The sequence below is a fragment of the Electrophorus electricus genome, chromosome 5 (assembly GCF_041902795.1).
Source record: "Electrophorus electricus isolate QZ-2024a chromosome 5, ASM4190279v1, whole genome shotgun sequence".
Classification (NCBI taxonomy): Eukaryota; Metazoa; Chordata; class Actinopteri; order Gymnotiformes; family Gymnotidae; genus Electrophorus; species Electrophorus electricus.
The window spans coordinates 19550641-19569858 of NC_137501.1; the positions used below are offsets into that span (position 1 = coordinate 19550641).

The 19218-nt window shown below is 37.3% G+C and overlaps 1 protein-coding gene across 7 annotated transcripts in view; it reads right to left on the reverse strand.

The window, feature by feature from the left end:
• Nucleotides 1-19218, reverse strand: part of LOC113570350 (threonine aspartase 1) — a 51215-nt gene that overhangs the window by 15132 nt on the left and 16865 nt on the right. For all 7 annotated transcript variants that reach the window (XR_004776463.2, XM_035529646.2, XM_035529644.2 and 4 more), the window contains 3 exons: nt 13725-13831; nt 4545-4691; nt 4333-4411 (listed from right to left, as the gene is read on the reverse strand). Coding sequence is in view for 6 of the 7 variants with exons in the window: in XM_035529646.2 (XP_035385539.2) it covers nt 4333-4411; nt 4545-4691; nt 13725-13831 (333 nt within the window). In the remaining variant the exon portion in view is untranslated. The remainder of the gene's footprint in view (nt 1-4332; nt 4412-4544; nt 4692-13724; nt 13832-19218) is intronic.

Genomic DNA, 19218 nt, shown 5'->3' on the forward strand with positions numbered 1-19218 from the left:
GTGGTGAATTCTATGTATTCCTGTTTCCCTATATCGCTTCCCCAGTCATGAACAGAGGTTACTGAACATGCATGACCTAGGCAGGTCTTATTCCTTCCAAGATATAACTGACAAATTCTACCCCCTCAGGTGGGATGAGTAGAGTCAAGTCAAGCAGTCTAGTCTGGTCTGGTCCTATGTGCGAACTGTGACTGAAACGGGGGGCAACCCCCCCACTGAACTTCGAAGGTGGCAAAGAGCTTGCTTTTGTTTCTTAAACAAGTCACCAACTTCTCACTAAGCAGACAGAAATTCAAGGTTATCTTTGTTTACCACATTTTAATTGTCTTTGTTTTTTATGTTATCTTACTAATTTCTTTTCATTAGTGTGTATTCATTGGAATTTACCCATCATGGCTCATAATGAACACACTTTTTGTTGAGACTGAAATTCCAATACACTGGAATTCCAATACACCGGTAAAGAACCCACGTCTCAGAAAAGGTCTGTGACTCTCACTATAGCCAAATCTGAAGGTCCACTTTCTTGGTCTAAGAACCCTGGTCTCCTCACCATCAGTGGCACCCAGGAACAGTGGACTGAGACATTAGGCAATTTTACAAAAGGGACAGTACTCTCACTGCCATTCAGGCAGTAGGACACAAGACTGATCTTAACTCCTAGCAAGTTAAATAGACACTCCCTCGCAGTTTCCTTTGTTGGTCTTGATTGATAAGTAGATTACCCATTTGATTACATTTACAGTGTTTAGCTGATGCTTTTATCCAAAGCAACTTACAATTATTATTAGCAACTGAGGGTTAAGGGCCTTGCTCAGGGGCCCAACAGTGGTAACTGGGCAGTGGTGGGGCTTGAACCAGCAACCTTACTATTACAAGTGAAGAACGTCAACCACTGAGCTACCACTGATTACTCCCATAGGTTGCATAAACCAATCTAGTTTTTTTTGTTTCTCTTTTTTAAAAATTTTTATTATGAACTTAGCTAACCACTTGTCACAATTGGCCAGCCCTCTGGCATCTATGCTCTCCCTGTCCCGTGTTATTGTTTTGCTTCCATTCCTTAGTTTCGTTTTCTTCTCCCCACGTCTGTTTTTCCACACCTGTCATTACTTTCACCTGGTCCTCACTTCCAGTCCTTGTTCTAGTTTTTGCTGTTCATATGTTCACCTGTGTCTGGTTAGTCTTTAATTGTCTCAGTTATATAAGTCCTGTGTTTTGTTTTCCATGTTTGTTAGATTTGTTGTCGCCATTGCTGGCGTCGCCTCTGTTTTCTACTATTCAGTTTTCTGTAGTCTCCCATCTTCTGTGCCGTGGTTTTGTTTTTCTACCTTTTATTAGTTCTCCACCTATATCTTAACTTGCTCCTTGCTCATTTCGTATTTGGTTTGCCTAAGTGTTTCCCCTTGATCTCACGTCTGTTTAGTCTCTATGATAGCCTCCCGTGTATTTGTTCCCTTGCTCATTAAAGAAGGTCTTGCATTTGCATTCTGTCTCTTGCCTCATCCCTGCTAAAATGTTACACTTGTATTTTCCACAAATTGTGTTAAATTTAGCTTGTTTACATTGTTAGGCTTGTTGTTATAATGATTCTAGTGAAATAGACACCCCTGGCCATTAATACGCAATTAATGTTATGAATCTCTGCTTATTCAATAAATACAGTCATTGGTATCAATATTGAAGACTAGGGGTGAGAGCATACAAACTTGTGGCCCTCAGGCACTGAGGGTTTGGGGGTCTGACGTGTTTTTCTAGCCACAACTGCTATCTCTTATTTGTCAGGAAATCCACAGTCCATTGGCAAAACACTTTTGTGCTCTGGATAAGAGCGTCTCTTAAATGCGGTAAATGTAAATATAAATCTGGCATGACAGCTGGGATGGTTTGAACTACAGTAGCTATGGCACTACAGTGTTGAAAACTGAGCTAAAGTCCACAAACAGGACTCTAGCATATTGTCCAGGACTGTTGAGATGTAGCATGAAGGTGAGCCAGCAGTTGCTCAGGAGATGCGTAGTTTTTCTCACCTTTTTTTAATCTCTCCTCACCAAACTGAAGTTGGTAATGTGGCTTTTCAGCTTTTCTGATCATTTTTATCTTTGCTTCTTTAATCCCTTACCCCAGTCTGTACTTGGCCTCTTTGTAGAGAAATCTGTTCCCACTACTGCTTCCTTGTCCCTCCAATGACATCTAATTTCCACTGAAAACCATGGTTTATTGTTGCTGTTATTTCACCCATGTTGTGAAATGCAGCTGTCCTTGCAGAAATTTATGTACATCATCATGGTATCCATGTACTCATTTAGACCGACTGTGGCCTTTTCAAAGTCCAGCTGTAGGCAGGCTATATCTTTTGCTTAAAACATTAGTAATTAAGGAGGAGTTAACTATCTAAATGACTTCTTGTACACTTTACACGTTAGGTGTCAACCTCTGACTGCACCTGCGCCCTTTAGCAAGTGGGCCCAGTCTGGCATACTCAAATAAATCACTTGATCACATCAAACCTCCTGAAATACACTACATCAACATAGAATTTCTTAGGACTAATATAAGTACCTGCTTACCAATTTTCAGCTATCTACATGCAACTGTTTGCCAGAAATCCTATGCTGTTTTATTGGTAAATATCCACAACAATTGTGCCTGTCCTTTTAAATGGCCTTTTAAAACGTGTATCCAAGGAGGCTTAGGCTTCTCATGACCCACCATGATAACTTCCGATTTTGTCATATAAAATTCAATTACGATCAAAGCAACTGTGTGACATCTTTAAAAGTACATAGAATGTTAGTAAAGTTCTTTATTTGCTGGCTCACATCTTTTTACAAAAAACATGCGTTCCTTTCCTTCATAACCTAACACAAAATACACAAGCCTTTAGTTACCACAAAATGCACTTTACTTATGTAGAAGTGTTCCTGAATAGACCCCTAACACCCTCCTCTTTTAGATTTAATTGTTGCTGTTGGGCCATAAAGAGCTATTTTCTTCGAGTCAGACTCGTTCACACCTACAGAGCACCAAGGTGTTGGGGGCAGGGGGAGGAGGGGCCCTATCAAATTACTTCACAAATGTTTTCCAGGCACAATCTGAATGATCGGCAGCTGTTTCAACAAAGCGAGGACACTTAGACGAAAGCCTAGATGCCTTACTTGCCTTATTTGGTAACCCGCTTACTGAGCTACAACAATGCGCACAGCAAAACATTGCTTTGCGTTCTAAACCAGATAAAGTGTAGTGCATGCATGTGACACTGTTTGGCGAAACTAATGCAGTCATTGAGATTGTTTTTAGTGAATCATTTCATCGCCAATACTTTTTGACCTCATGGAACGGAAAAGGCTTACTTTATCTGAAGTTTATGTGGAGTTGTTTGGGTGCAGTTATGAGCTGGAAGGTGAGAGGAAGCTAGCATAGACTATGATGTTTGTATTGCAACTCACTGGATGTTTCCAATTAATGCTGGAAAAATTGTGATCCTGCTAAAATTGTAAGTATAAATGAATTGTAAGTATAAAATATGAATACTATTTCTTTACAGTATTACAGCATTTACAGTATTAAAGTATTTTTCCCAGCACAGCCTTTTAGGCTGATAGCAATGAAGCTAATATTGTTTAGCCTTTAACAATGAAGCTATAATGGAATTAATATTGTCTTTTAGTAGGTTGTAGCAAAAATCACACTCTTGCACAATGGATGTATAGTAACTAATGACTGTGTGCATTTGGGGAGGTTTTGGGCACTTTGGAGATTTCTAGCACACTTAGTAGAAAATACTGTGTAGCTCCTGAGCAATTTCATGTACAAGATCAAAATTGTTCATTTTATATGACAGGACCCTGTTGAATCAGGAAATATAGAGCATGACTGAAAATGAATCTCCAGCATCCACATACATACCAAAAATAAAAGGTGCTTTTTGGTTTTTTTGACATTTTCTTCTGTATTAGATGGGCTCAAATGGAACCTAAATGATGGGGAAAATAAGCCTGGATATGAATGAATGTCTTGGCTAAAGTGTCTTCTTCAATTCAAATCCTGCAATTTCAGATAACTAGTGTTAAAGTGTATAAGTATAAATCTTAAAACTAAATGTGCACTTAGGGATTATCTTGCAGAACAAAAATATTAAAGGTGTTCCAAAAAATATTTAAGGTGTTCCAAAAAAATTATATCTTCTCTCAGACTATTACCATCAACCCCAGAATGGCATTAATCTAGAGTAATTTATAACAACAACAAATCCCCTTAAAATCTAAATGTCAAATAAAATGTGTATACAGACACAATTATAGACACTCTGGAAAAAGCAGGTTTTCATACCTGAGGTGCTCACAGCTGTAGAGTATGGTCTAGCATCACGTGCATTTTCAGCCCAGCAGCCACATCCATAATGAGCAGCCTTAGAAAGTGTAAACATTTGTGCAATGTTTAGTGATTTTTTTTCTTCTTCTTCAAATAGGAATATATAATTCTAGTAGCCTAGACCTGTGTAAGACTGATTGCTGCAGTGCAGTGAAGGAACATTGACTTACTTGGCCCACTCGTCCAGGGTGTTTCATGGCTAAACCTCCACTAGACACAGCAGCTGCGACATTCCCTTCCTGATCCACAACAATGGCTCCCACTGTATCCAAGGAGGCAGACATAGGCTCCTCATGACCCACCATGATTTCACTCACCTGCTTAAAGCAATTTAAATTATTGTTTGGCACTTTAAAATCATAGGCAGTTATAAATCCCAATGATTAATTTACCAAAACTCAGGAAGGCTGGAAGGTTAGGTAGAGCAAGTAAATCAGCATGTGGTGCACTCGTACAACAATTTACTTAATTTATTTAAATAAATTCCTTATGGTCAGTCTTATTTTGAGTATTGAGTCAAATACTGTCTTGGGGAAAGCTTCTGGCCAGAGTGAAAATGCCAAAAGTTGCCAAGAAAACCTAGGGTTCAACCACATTTCCTGCCAATGCTTTGGTTTTTCGGTAACACTTCATTTAAAAGGTGTGTATATAATGTACAACACACACACACACGCATTTTATATATATATATATATATATATATATATATATATATATATATATATATATATATAAACAAACATCTTACATAAACACTTCATAACATGCTCATGAATGATAAAAAAAAATTAACAAAAAGAAGAGAAATACAGATGCACAATACATGACTTGGACAGAAGAGCACAGAAATGAGAGATAGAGAAAAATAGACAGCATGGTTATTACACAAGTACTGTAACTGTCCTAAAATTAATAATTCAAATAATACTTCAGATGAGGAGGTAATCACCTAAGTAACAAGCATAAAGGTTAATATTCAAATGCTATAATAGGGTCAAAACATAAAAATAAATACTTAATACTGAATAGCCGAGATAATAGCCGAGACATAGGGAAAAGGTTAACACAAAATTAGAGGGAGTAAGTCTCATAACAGTTCAGTGGTGATGGCTAGTTAGAGTTCACTCAGTATTAAGCATACCTAGACTGTTATGTATATCAAAATTCATTGCTGGGCTGTACATGGTTAATAAGTCAAGCTGGGGGACCTAGCATAGTCACTGTGGGGTGCGGTGGATTGTGTCCACACAGTCAAAGAAATCTTGTTGCATTCCTCAAATTCAACAGACATATTCTTTATCTGAACTTTGTCTTGTTGCAATGCTCGCGTATGGGAAAGGTTCAAATCTACTAGTCCTTTTAACAAGTTTTTCCAATCTAGGTATTCTGGGTCGTGAATCTAGGTATTCTGGGTCATTGTTAAATTCCAACCGAGGTATTTTATGGTCTTTTAGTTCCCCAGGCCAGACCAGGGGGTCGTTTTGGGACATGTGTCCTTGCGGAGTAATAAACCTCTCTTACAGAGTGGCTTTGAAGACCTGATAAGAAGGTTGAGGTGACATCCTTGTAGAGCCAAAAGGGTTCTGGTGTTTATATCAGAGGCCTCGCAGATATTGATGCTATGATTTGTCCTATGGGTGAAGGTCCAGTCAGACAGGAGAACAAAGGCTGGTCTCCCAATTCATCTTGATAAGGAGATGTTCCAAGTGGGGTGTTTAAGGTTTCCTCAGGGTAAATTGCTGTCGCAGTAGCAGGGGCGGCAGCTTCCACTACACTAGATAGAAGTTTTTAGAAACTGCAGCTGTTGGCAAACCGCCTTCAGAGGACCAAGGCCTCCTCTAGGAATTAAATAATCAAATCAAATGATCAAGTGTGAATGCAACAACTGATTCTCATAGTGTCTAGTACTGCACTGAACTTGTGAATTAAATTTTTGATTTTCTTTCCTCATCCCACCTTGAACATAAATCCTGGCTACATCCCTGATGTAAGGGGACTCATGTTCTGCTCAGTATGGGCAATACTATAGCAGGAATGTGTTGTCCTTTGGTGACAGTAGCTGTATGTTGTCTGTACTGCAGCCATGGAGACATTTGGCCATTATGCAGAATGACCAAACATAGTGCATCACTACAAATACCTATTACCATTCATTGAGCATTGTGGTACAGGAGTGATAATACTGGTTTTCCTTTCTTCCTTTTTTTTGTATCTGAAGGACCCGACCATCTTGTAGTTAAGGCAACCATAAACTCCTCAATACCAAAGTATTCTATAGCTGTAGGAAGCTAGGCTAAATTTGTGTCACGAATCAAGACAAAAATCCCAAAGTGAACTCCTCTTTTCACAAAAGTATTCCAGAAACAAATGTGGGACAATCTCTCCAACAGCTAAAGTTTTGCCAAAATTGTCTCATGCAATTAGGACAATGATTCAATCATCAATCATAAAGCAAAATAACAATTAAGTTACTGCCTAACTACTGTACAGGACTGATCACCAGCTACATACAATATCTGAATGTATTGCTTTTTATACTATTTATCATGTTAATCAATAACAACAACTACAATAATAATTCCATAATTCTATACATACGTGTACACACACACACACACACACACACACTTTCATATATTTAAAAGGGCATATCTACCATAAAATATATGGGAGGTCTTTAATAAACTAGGGCTACATTTCTGATGCCAGTAGTACTGGGACCCTTTTTTGTGATTTTTTAGACACAGTGTGGAGGGAAACCCATTATTTGGTTATTCAATTTGTGCACAAGGCAGCAAAACAACTAACATCACCAAAAGCACTATATACTGCTCACTAGAAGACATATTGCTTGTTGGCAGTGTTTGCTCTAGTGATGCCTAATAGTGCTTTGTTGAATCACAAAAACTGAATAGCTGTAGAATGTATTCATCAGATGTCTTACTGATAAAATATTTTCAAACTCAATAGTTTGCATAACTGTACAAGACATTCCAGTCAATACTGAACTAAAACTCCCTCGCAATATGCAATTTCTGATGTTTGTCCACACATCTCTCTTTCTTTTGTCTGCATAAATGGGCTATTATTAAAATAATAACAACAGTCACTAAAATGTGATCATTATATTCAGCCATTGCTCTCTTTCCATGAAAACAGGTATTTGGATTATGCATTTACCAGCTCCTAATTCTGTGTCCTGACACAGAAAAGTACCACAGAGGCCAGTTAGTTGAAATGCTTAAAGTGTAGGGCACACAATATGAATATGAACATAAATTCTTAAAATAAGTAATTTTAAGTGACTCTGCTGCTATCATTTTCATTTGTTTTTGTTTTTTATTTATTAATTCATTTGTTTAATATACTTACAGAAAACACTAACGTTTAACATTCAGTGCATGTAACAAATTTGCAGTGCCATCTGTGTACGATATGAGGGTGCTTCACATACTACTGATGTTGTGCATATTACAGTTTTAGAACCATTGCAGCTGCATACAACAGCAACACAAGGACTTAAATATCTTTACATCTGGCAACAATTTGTAAAATGTCTTGGCAAGGGGTATGGCATGTCGCAACAGTCTAGTATCAGCGTCTTCTTGATTATTGTTCAAATTTAGTAAGCTCTCCACTTTGTCCTTGCAATCTGTACGGTATGCAGATGCTTTGGACAACCAATCCATTTGGCTTAAAACTGTTTATGAAAAGTACCAAAGGAGTCCAGAGAGTCTTTCTTCTCAGCTGATATGGTGATGTCACAGTTTGAGCTCAGATGTGATGGCTCCTGAACTGCTGGAGAGTCTGGCAGGTAGTCTTGTGTATCTAATCAAGAAAATATGAAATGATGACTTAGTGGTGCAACGATAGAATTAGAAACATTGACACCAGTCAGGTTGCCTCAGAAAGGTTCATCTTGCTTCCTTGATGATTCACAAACATAAAATAAGATGTACATAGATTAATACTTGCATAAGTGCAAAAGGTTTACGGAAAGATCTAGAAAGAAGAAAATGCTCTGTTGCTTTTACAGAGTATACTGAAGCACCTCCGTGGACATATACCTTTGGCTTGAAACTTGTAGAACTGCCTCTAAAAAGTGCATTAAATACTGTCTAAGTCTACAGCCTAATATTAGTGCTTTCCTAGACACAGGGCAAGCTGGCACAAAGACATTTGTGCCAGTCAGCATTACAACTGTTGAGAAAATGCTTGTGGGAGACACAATCAGTATTTACTTTAAAATCGGAAATTCTTTGCAAATGTTTGGAAGTGCTGTGACAAAGTAAAATGCTTTCGCCATCCTGGTTCGACTGAATACCTCAGTAATTAACTGTCTACGGCAAGACATGATGTTCTTCTTCTGTATGGCCAAAGCAAAATTAAAAGAAGAAAATGGTTGGCAAAATTCATAAAATCTACTGCCAGATTTAAAGGTGATGATCACTACAAATAGCATTGCATCTACCCGTCTCAGCTGCCATGGATACTCCCACCTCCCGCTGATGTCCCTTCCTGTAGCCCACTACACCTCCACCCTAGCCAACTATTTCTCCGTTTGCCTTAATGGACGTTCTCTTGCAGGATGGGTCTTGGACACATGCACACCTTTGGACAAGACTAGGACCTCCAGAAAGTTGCAGCAGACATGAATTGCTTATTTTTTCATTTACGTTTCTTTTTAAATTGTTATTACTGTTGTGACCCCTTTGAGTTTTGATTCCTCTCAAGGTTTCTCCTCATGCTCTAGGGACTTTTTCCTTGCCACCGTCTCCCTTGGCCTGCTCACTGTGTGCAAAGCTGCCTGTGACATCTGTTTAAAAAAGTGCTATATAAACACATTTTGATTTGATTAGCACATTTCCTCATTAATAAATGTGGACTGCCAGTGTATTTTACCATCTGTGTCATAAATTGATCCACAATTTGTCTTCATTTACATATGACACTGACAATTCATAATAGAACCACCTTGACTCCAATGGTAAGCAACAGTAAACCAATGTGGATTGGATGATCTTTTCTCTAATGTTTAGTCACATGCAAGTCAACAATAAAATACTGCACATTTATCTAATTGACAGATTTATTTAAAAGGCATGTTTTTGGGTTGGAATGAGCATGTTCGCAAACTTTGCAACTGCAATAGTAGGAGTAGACAAAAGAAAGTTACTTGTTTTAGCAGGATCTCAGAATGAGAAGAGATACAGTTTTGTGCTCTGCCATGACTTAGAAGGCGAACTCTGTACAACCATGCAATTCCCATCTTGGTGAAAGTTACAAATTCCAGTTTTATGGGAAAATTTCAGTGTGTCACGGGTCTCATGACCATGGGGTTAATCACTCATCTATCATTTGGGGTGGGTTTTTAATATGCATGGCCTCATTGTGTGTTGATTTTGATTGGCCTTCACCTTGGACAAGAAGAACTAAAGGCAGCATTGACACCAGTGTGCTAATTATTGAGACTTTACGAAAAGGAATTAAATACCATGTCACACATTTTGCATGGTTTAGAGCAGTTACCGTTAAGTTTTATGAATCTGGCTCTGTATGTCAACTAGTCATTTTATATATATATAGATTTTTTATTTATTTTCATTCTGCCTTCTATAGCAGTGTGCTTCTTATCTTCCGTCAACAGAGGATGCATTTAAACAGCATGTTCTCAAAGATTTGCACCGTATATCAATGCCAATGTTGCTGTAGAGGAGTTACCCGTGCATCACCACAAGCATTTCAATGAATGAATGTGCTGTATGTTTATGCAAATGACGAATAAATGTGACTTTACTTGAAATCCACCTTGGTGCTGGGGTGATCTTGAAAAACTAATTCTCCAACAGGTTGGAAAGTTTGTATGCAAAAAGTGATGGATGAAATAAGCCTGGGATAGTTCAGGAAACAGCATAAGAAGTGGGTACATAAGGTACATAGTGATGTCAAAAAAGGAAAATGCCAGTGGATTTCAGCTTTCTTGTACAATTTTTTTTCTTGCTGCTTTCTTCTATGCTTGAACATAACATAACTCTTGATGACAATTCCATTGATAACTGAAGGTGTCCCGTGCCATAATTTATAACAAAAATAATCCTAGATTTCCACTTAGTACAATTGCACATAAAGAATAAAACTGATACCAATGCTCAGATTACATCACATAGTAATGAGTTCACAAATTTCTTCAATGAGAAAATTAAGCACATTAGAGATAACAATCAGAGTATTAACGTGACATCGAGCAGCTACTTGGAGATCAGAACAACCAAGCCAAAAAAGACTATAGAACCCTTTACATCTATCCAAGAGCCAGAATTTACACCTCAAAGTCCTCCACTTGCTTACTATTCACTGCCCACACACTTTCTAGAGGAAATCCTACCTGAAGTAATTAAAACTTTACTACATTTAATAAATTCCTCCTTGAGCATTGGCTACGAATCTAAACCTTTCAAATTTGCTATAATCAGACGACATCAAAAAATCTAACCTTGACCCTTGTCCGCAGGCCAATCTCAAACCTTCCATTTATTTCCAGCATCCTAGATCCAATATCCTAGAAAAAGCTGTAGCTCAGCAGCTAAGCTCATACCTGAATCTGAACAAGATACATTAAGTCTTTCAGTCAGGGTTTAGTCCTCAGCATAGTACAAAGACAGCACTGATTAAAGTAGTTCATGACCTGTTGTTGGTTTCTGACCAGGGTTATGTCTTTTTGTTTATATTGTGTGATCTGAGTGCAGCATTTGACCCTATAGATCACAACATTTTACTAGATAGACTTGAAAATGGTGTTGGGGTTAGGAGAATAGCCCTTTCCTGGTTTAAATCTTATCTAGCTGTTTGCTACCAGTTTGTTAACATAAATGGAGACTTCTCAGCATACAACAAGGTTAACTATGGAGTCCCACAAGTATCTGTTCTAGGGCAATTGCATTTTTCTTTATATATGCTACCTCTAGGTGACATTATAAATAAACAGTGTGCTAGTTTTCACTGCTACGCTGATGATGCTCAGCCAAACCAGAGGACATATCGGCTTATTATTATTGAGGAATGCGTAAAGCACGTCATACTCTGGATGTTGAGAAACTCTCTCTCACAATCCTGACAAAACAAGGGTGCTTCTATTAGGCCCAGAGACAGCTAGGTCCTCACTGTCTAATTACTTAATGAAGCTCAATGGTTTCCCAATCACATCTTCTCTAACAGTTAAAGATCTTGGAGTGATCATGGATCCCAGTCTCTCGTTCGAAGCTCATGTAAATATTTCTAGGACTGCCTTTCTCCACTTCAAGAAAATTGCTAAAATTAGGAACATACTTTCTTCACATGATGCAGAAAAGCTAGTCCAAGCATTTATCACTTCAAAATTGGACTACTGTAGTGCTATATCTCTGTACCTACCTCTGTGCCTAAACAAGGTCCAGTCTGTACAAAATGCAGCAGCCAGAGTTCTTACTAGAACTAGAAAGTTTGATCATGTTACTCCTATCTTAGCTACATTAGATTGGTCCCAATAAAATTTTGTATTGATTATAAAATACTTCTAATGGCCTACAAAGCACTGAATGGTCTTGCCCCACAGTACCTTAGAGATCTCCAGGTACATTATGACCCACCGCATCTGCTTAGATCAAAAGGTACAGGCTCTTACCAAGAATATGAAAATCTACTGCACAGGGCAGAGCCTTTTCCTATAAAGCTCCCACAATATAGAATAGCCTTCCTGTACATGTTTGAGACTCAGACACAGTCTCAATATTTAAGACTAGGCTGAAAAACCTATCTGTACAATCAGGAATTTTATAAACTACTTCCCATCTTAGGTAAAGGTGTAGGTCTGGGGGTCCATGAGCATTGAGAGTTATGGTAAACTGGGATGTTATGATGCTCTCACTTCACCTCTCTCTTGTCACTAAGGTTTGTTGACTGAGAGGGTTGGATTGCTGATGTTCCAGAATGCCCTCATGCCTGTGGGTCCTTCTGGCTCCATCCTTTTAGCTACGCTTCCATAGTTGGATCTGCCGATGTCCATCTTTGCACATTATAGTTCCCTAACTGACACACCATTGTACCTGGACATTCCTAATAATCTATTCTCTCTTTCTGCTGAGGTACACTTACCCCTGATGTCTCAACCCATCTCAGCTGCCATGGCTACTCCCACTTCACCCTGATCTCCCCTGCTGTAGCCCACCACACTTCCACCCCAGCCAAGAACTTCTCCATTGCCCTTCATGGACATTCTTGTGCAGGATGGGTTTCGGACATGTGCACACCATCGGGACCAGACTAAGACGTCTAGAAAACCAGACTAGACATTAATTTCTTATTTTTTTTTATTTTATTATTATTTCTCTTTCACGACCTATTCTGCTCATCATTGTCCATATTGTTAATATTGTGATGTCCATTGTCGGCCAGAGGACGATGGGGCCCCCCCATTTGAGTCTTGGTTCATCTCAAGGTTGCTTCCTGATGCTCTAGATGCCTTTTGCCTTGCCACTGTCGCCCTTGGCTTGCTCACTGGGCGCTTGGACTCAGACATTTGAAAAGCTGCTTTGTGACAACATATTTTGTAAAAAGTGTTATATAAATAAATTTAACTTAACTTTGACTTAAAGTTTTAACTTTTGCTGTAAAACACTGCAATGACAAATTAAATATGCATTAATAAAACTGTATATCTTCAAATAGTGTTTAGAATTATTTTTTGGTGGCCTTTTCAAAGTAATCATTATTTGCTACTTATTGTACACAGCTTTGTAGTATTTTCTGTTTCCTCCTCTCTGCTGATTCCTCAGGAATTAGAGGCTGGTAATAGCTATGTAAAGTGCATAATCCAAAAACATTTATGATAACTATGTATAGAGTAGAACATATTTAAAATGAAATTTTAAATTAAAATTTTAATAATGACAATGTTTTGTATGTAAAAATACCAATTACAGTCAATATAAACCTTATAAAAAACCCGTATAAAAATAACCACAAATCTTCTATTTTGCAAACTACAAATATCAGTCACAAATAAGCACTGCTGTACTTTGGCACCTTACCAGTGGTCAATAAACCACTTCTGTAAATCAACTCTCAATGAAAATACAACTACATTGACCAGCTTTTGTGGCATTATCATTAACATAACGGATTTACTAAAGATAAACATGCAGGTGGGAAAAATGTTTTTATATTTGGGAAACACCTAATGAAAAGTATTATTTTCTGGCAAAGGTCAGTGGTTTAAAAAAAAACAAAACAACTTTATTACAATAAAATGACACTTGCAAGAGATCTGTACGTGCAACTGACGAGAAAATAATACAAGCCATTACATTACTCACAGTTCCACTTGATTGTCGTCGTCTCTTTGAAGGATTATACACGGTCTCCAGCTTCTCTGCCTGTTCCATCTTCCGCTTGTTCCTTCTGTATGCTGACAAACTAAATTCTGAAAAGCATCAAAAAGAACTCTCTGTATTTCTTAGTAATAGGCAAAAGTTTCATCCTGAACAATAATCTTGCTTAATCGATGAGAGGCCAGCAAATTTGCTCCATTTTCCTTATACTTTATACCCTTCCAGACCACTGTAGTGTACTACATTTTAATAGTTATACTAGTATTAGGTTGAGCAGACTCCACTTGTAATACTTCAGCAGAATACAAGCCTTCCTTGATCACTGAGTCAACAAGTTCTCATATTTTGAAACTGCACTTCTGCAACTTGTTCCTTGATCGACTCTCCTATACCACCACACCTCCACAATACATTCAGAATTATTCTACTTTCCTGGTTCATACTACATTCTCTTTTTTTATTCTTCTCCCAAGGTCACTCCACTAGCTCCCTGCTAGATAAAGTACAAATATTCAGTAAACAACACAGTGTCATGATCAAACTCTATTGAACAATTTAGCAAGATGGCATTATTAGTCAGTAAAGGTGTAAGAGGTGAGCATCACACCATCACCATTCCAGTTCACTCAGCATTCAGGATCAGAGAAAAGCTTTAGGTTGGTGGAGGGATGAAGTTATTTAGGAGTTGGTGATCTCTGGCAGAACTAGATTACTCCCATATGTTGAGAGATCATCACAGATTACAGACACTTAAGAAGTAAAGAAGAAGCAGATGAAAAAAGTAAATAAGTAAATAACAGAATTATATCTGTATTTCTTTGTTTAAAAAAGTTGCGGTGTAGGTCAGATCTGCAGGAGTTAAACATTTTACTGCATTCAATCACTTCACAATCCCTCTTAAATCAAACAAGTTTCTGGTTGCAAGCCAATTTCGATGAAATTACAAGCATCAAATGACTACTAAGCTTTTCAATCAGTTATGTATTCATGTCTATAAAATGCTCAAAGTATGTAAGAGTTATTCCATTTGTCAAGATTAATTAGGCATTCCTTCCTTACTGACAACAGCTAAAATTTTCTTACTAGAGTCACAGCTAGCAAGTGATACTAAGCGTTTTGCTTTTTTTTTCCCCCAACCAGAAACTATTTTTTTGGGAGGGATATTTTTAATAGTGTAGCAGTGTTAAAAATAACTCAATCATACATAATGAATATCAAACAATTCCAATTTTCACCAATATTATAGCATTAATATCTATTAATGCTATAATATCTGCAACTGTAAAACATGTTTATTAATTCCAGTCTCCTTGTTGGTGAAATGCTTAACCTATGTGTCTACACTTCACATAATTACTATTCTGTACATAACACAAATACTGAAGAAAAAAAAAAATTATTTGCAAAATAAAATTTTAGTTTAGGCAAGTAAAAGCAAGTTTTTACTTCCCTTTCAATAAGTTTATTTTAGAAATATTATATGCAAAAATCATCAATGACAATGATGTGATTTAATTGTTTAACTGAATTTTACTGTTTTGTAATGCCATATATTATCTACTTTTAATTGTAATAATATAAACAAACAAATAAATAAATATATAAATAAGAAAGCTTTGTTTTGGGCAGGGCAAAAACATAATCCTGAAATTGTCATTTCTTTTTAGTCTCTTTGCAGAATAAAAGTTAATCAAATTTGGTGACACATTCAATGCACAACATATGGTTTCACGTAATGTTTTCAATATTTGGACAATTATACTAACACTATAATATACATTAATCTGAAAAATTAATAAATAATTAATCATTAATTTCTGAAAAGAAAGCTGTATTCTGACTAGAACACAAAGGATGCAAAATGGGTTTCAGGTAAACTCATCTGAAAAGAAAAGATGGCATTTAGAAATTGGGGCAGTATTTTACAAAATAGGTCAAATACAGGTTGGAAAAGAACTAAAGCAGCAAAGAAAGAATATTCAGAAAAGCTGAAGAACAACTTGCTGCTACTGATGCAACAACAATACCACCACCACCAGCCTGAATGAATTCTATTGCAAACCTGATAAAGCAAAGGACAATATCCATCCTTATGCTTCTAACCCCTCAAAACAGATGTCAATACATGAAAATCACATTGTCATCTCACTTTTATCACTCCCCCATCTCAAACCTCTCATCAAGGAGATGAAGCCCATTAAAGCCAGCACAACCAGAGAAAACCAGAAACAAGCACAGCTGTGTGTGTCTGTGTGTGTAAAAAGGGAGGAGACTGAATGCGTGAGTGCAGATGAGCGCACGTTTACATGTGCATGAGTGTGTGCTGTAAGAAGGAGGCAAGATTTGCCATCTTGGCTCTATGGAGAACAAATCAAATAAAATGGCACAGAGTTTGAACAGCCGAGCAATGTGGCTGTATGTTAATGAGCTCAGCCAATTTATACTAGTCTAATCACAGAACAAAGGACAATGGTGCTGATTTTAGTAACTATCAGTGGTGTGTCAATGTTCATATGGTGCTGGAGGAAGAAAGAACCAGAGAGAGAGAGAGAGAGAGCCTCTCTGAGGTCTAACCTTGTAAAGAAAACCAGAGACAGAAGTTCTGTTGACCAAGGTATTTACACTTGAGTTCTGTGTGCTTTTGGACACACCCATTGATGGTCCTGTTAGGCACTGGCCTTAGGTACATGTGGGAACTAAACATAGAGAATATAACTAGGAACAGGTGAGAAGCATAACTAATAAACCATGGATTGAGACTGAGGAAAAGAACTAGGATTAAACCTTTAGCACAGCCAAAACTCAAAAAGGGAACCATCCCCATCTTTCTGAAAGCCAATAAACAAAAAAGGAATACCAGCATTTTTTGTCTTGTGGCCGAGTTGTTCAGAGATACACCAAGAGAATTATTTCATAGTGAAGGACACACAAAGTCACAGAATGGCATTTAAAGCTTTTACTCAGACATTTATTGTGTTTCATAGATGATAAATCGGGCTACTGTTCATGTTTATTCAGATAGGTACATACTTATTCTTGTGCTAAAGCAGAATCTAATGGCTAAGAAATTGCATTTAGTGGTTATGCTAGAGAAGTCGTGTTTTGTTTGTCATTCTCAAATGCTTAAATGTAAAGATGTGAGGGAGCCATGTACAGTGATAACTATATACATGTAAATTTACAGAGATGACTTTTTGTTTTATACAGAATAAATATGCTAGCCATGTCCTTTTTTAAGATACCATTTCCCATTGTGCTGCTATTGTTCCATTGAGATGTGTTACTACAAAAGGTTGTAATATTGAGCCACTTTGTATACAAGTCTTGGAACATAAGAATAAGAGGTAACAGAATTATTTCTGCATTATACTGATTGGTCAAAAGTGAAGCGAGACAGGGTACTGTTTGGGGTAGAGATTGAAGGTGGCTAAACATCAGGTTAGTATGAGGCTGGTAATCACCACAGAAAAAGAATAAATAGCACATGAAAATGGTTGTCATGCAAGTCCTGTCTGGTCTGGTCTATAGAGCTAGAAATGAATCATCAGGATCTTGTGCTCATGCTGTATTAGCTGAATAACCAAATCAGCACTGCAGTAATAGTGGATAGGCTGATTAAGGCAGTAGTGTAATGGAATAATTGTTTGCACCTAGCCCTGATCTTTTATTCTTCTGGAATGCCCAAAGAATGTAGAATATTTACTAGGAATAAACACAACATTGGTTTAAAAAAGACCTTAGATCAGAAAGAAGAGGGCAAAGATCATAAAGCAGATGGCAAATGAAAAATGGCTGGCCAACTAATCTGGTTTGAAATTTACATACACTGAACATGGACATGAATGTCATGGCAATATTGGGCTTGCAAAGATTTGGCTTGCAAAGATCCTTGAACAGTTCTTTTTCTTTTTCTGGGGTAGAATGAATGTACAATACATATTGTTAATAGAATAAAAAAATATCAGGCTTTAGTGCATAAATTTTAATTTTGGAGGTGGGGGGGTTGTCTGAATCAACACAGGGTCAAAATTATACATGCAGGGTCACAAATATGTATACTCCCACTTACATTATTAAATCAGTGCTGCTGAAAGTTCCAAAATGTCTTAACTTGCCAAGGCATCTTATCTTCCTGTAGGTAATCATGACTGACTACTGCTAAGCTTAATAACACTCACAATGATTGCCGTTTATTTGTTGCTCTCGATAATCAGCCAGCCAGCAGGCTCCACTTGGCAGAAGATCTTGATGCAAATGTAGACAATGATTGATGGGAAAACTTTCATGTCAACTTCTGGCATAGTAATAAACTGTAAAAAAACAATCTGATAAAATTCACTATTGTCTGCACAGTGTGAAGTTTCCTTAGAACTTTTTCACTCCTTATGGTTTGGAATCTCCCTTAAAATAGCTGAATTCCTTATGTAGCCCACTTTGCAGGAACTACTATGGCAACTGGAATGCACTTTTCAATTCTGAAATGTTATTCATCTGCTTAGTTATATTTAATACTTAACATCTTGCAAAAAGTACAACCACAAAGCATTGTTTGAGCTACCAATGCTGAAAACGTTACCACAGTTTCAGTTATATGGGTGTGCTTTGGATATCTGAAAGGTGATGAAGCACAAATTAAGTCTGCAAAATATGTCGTTGGTCAGTACAAACCAAAACAGGCAAGATAAATCTTTTCCATTACCTAAAAAGGTGCCCCATCACAGTGACCACACCCACAGTGTGAAAATGCGGCCCATGTTAATTCATGCTTAAGCAGTGCTAGTGGGGCTCTACTAAAAAGCAATAAATCATGTCATGTTTTGCAGCCATTAGCCCATATGGAAAGCAAACACCTGCCACATGCCTCAACATCTGTAGATTTTTCCTTCAAAAAGAAAAAAAAAAAAAAACTGAACCTGCAGTCATAATGACGAAAATCACACACTGCTAACAAATAAATGGCAAGGTTCAGTACAAGTATTATCTAGTTTTTTTTTTATTTTTTTAGAGCAGGTATACAGGAGAGCTCCTCTCACTGTTATTCAATTAATACTACAGAGGCTGATTGGTTTTTCAATACTGTTCAGTAAAAAGATTGAAGACAACAGTCAGCAACTAACTACTGGATGTTCATTTCAATCTTGCATTTTATGTGGCCAGGACCACAAACACATTTATTAGACATACATACATTAGACATACATCCCATCTTAAGTGAGGTACCTTCATGTTTTGCAATATTTGTTGTCTTTGTTCTTTTTTTTTTCTGCCATTATTTTATGCAAGCTTAAGAGTAATGAAACTACTTATTCATGGCAGTAGGGTCCTCCATATTGGCAAAATACTGGTTGTCTATTGGTAATCAGTCTTAGAGCAGTGGAAGTGCAAAACCAATGTGAACTCTGTATTATGACAGGAATTTAAAAAGTGAATCACTACCATTTTGCAGTATAATTAATATTTAATGTGACAGGCCTTCTGT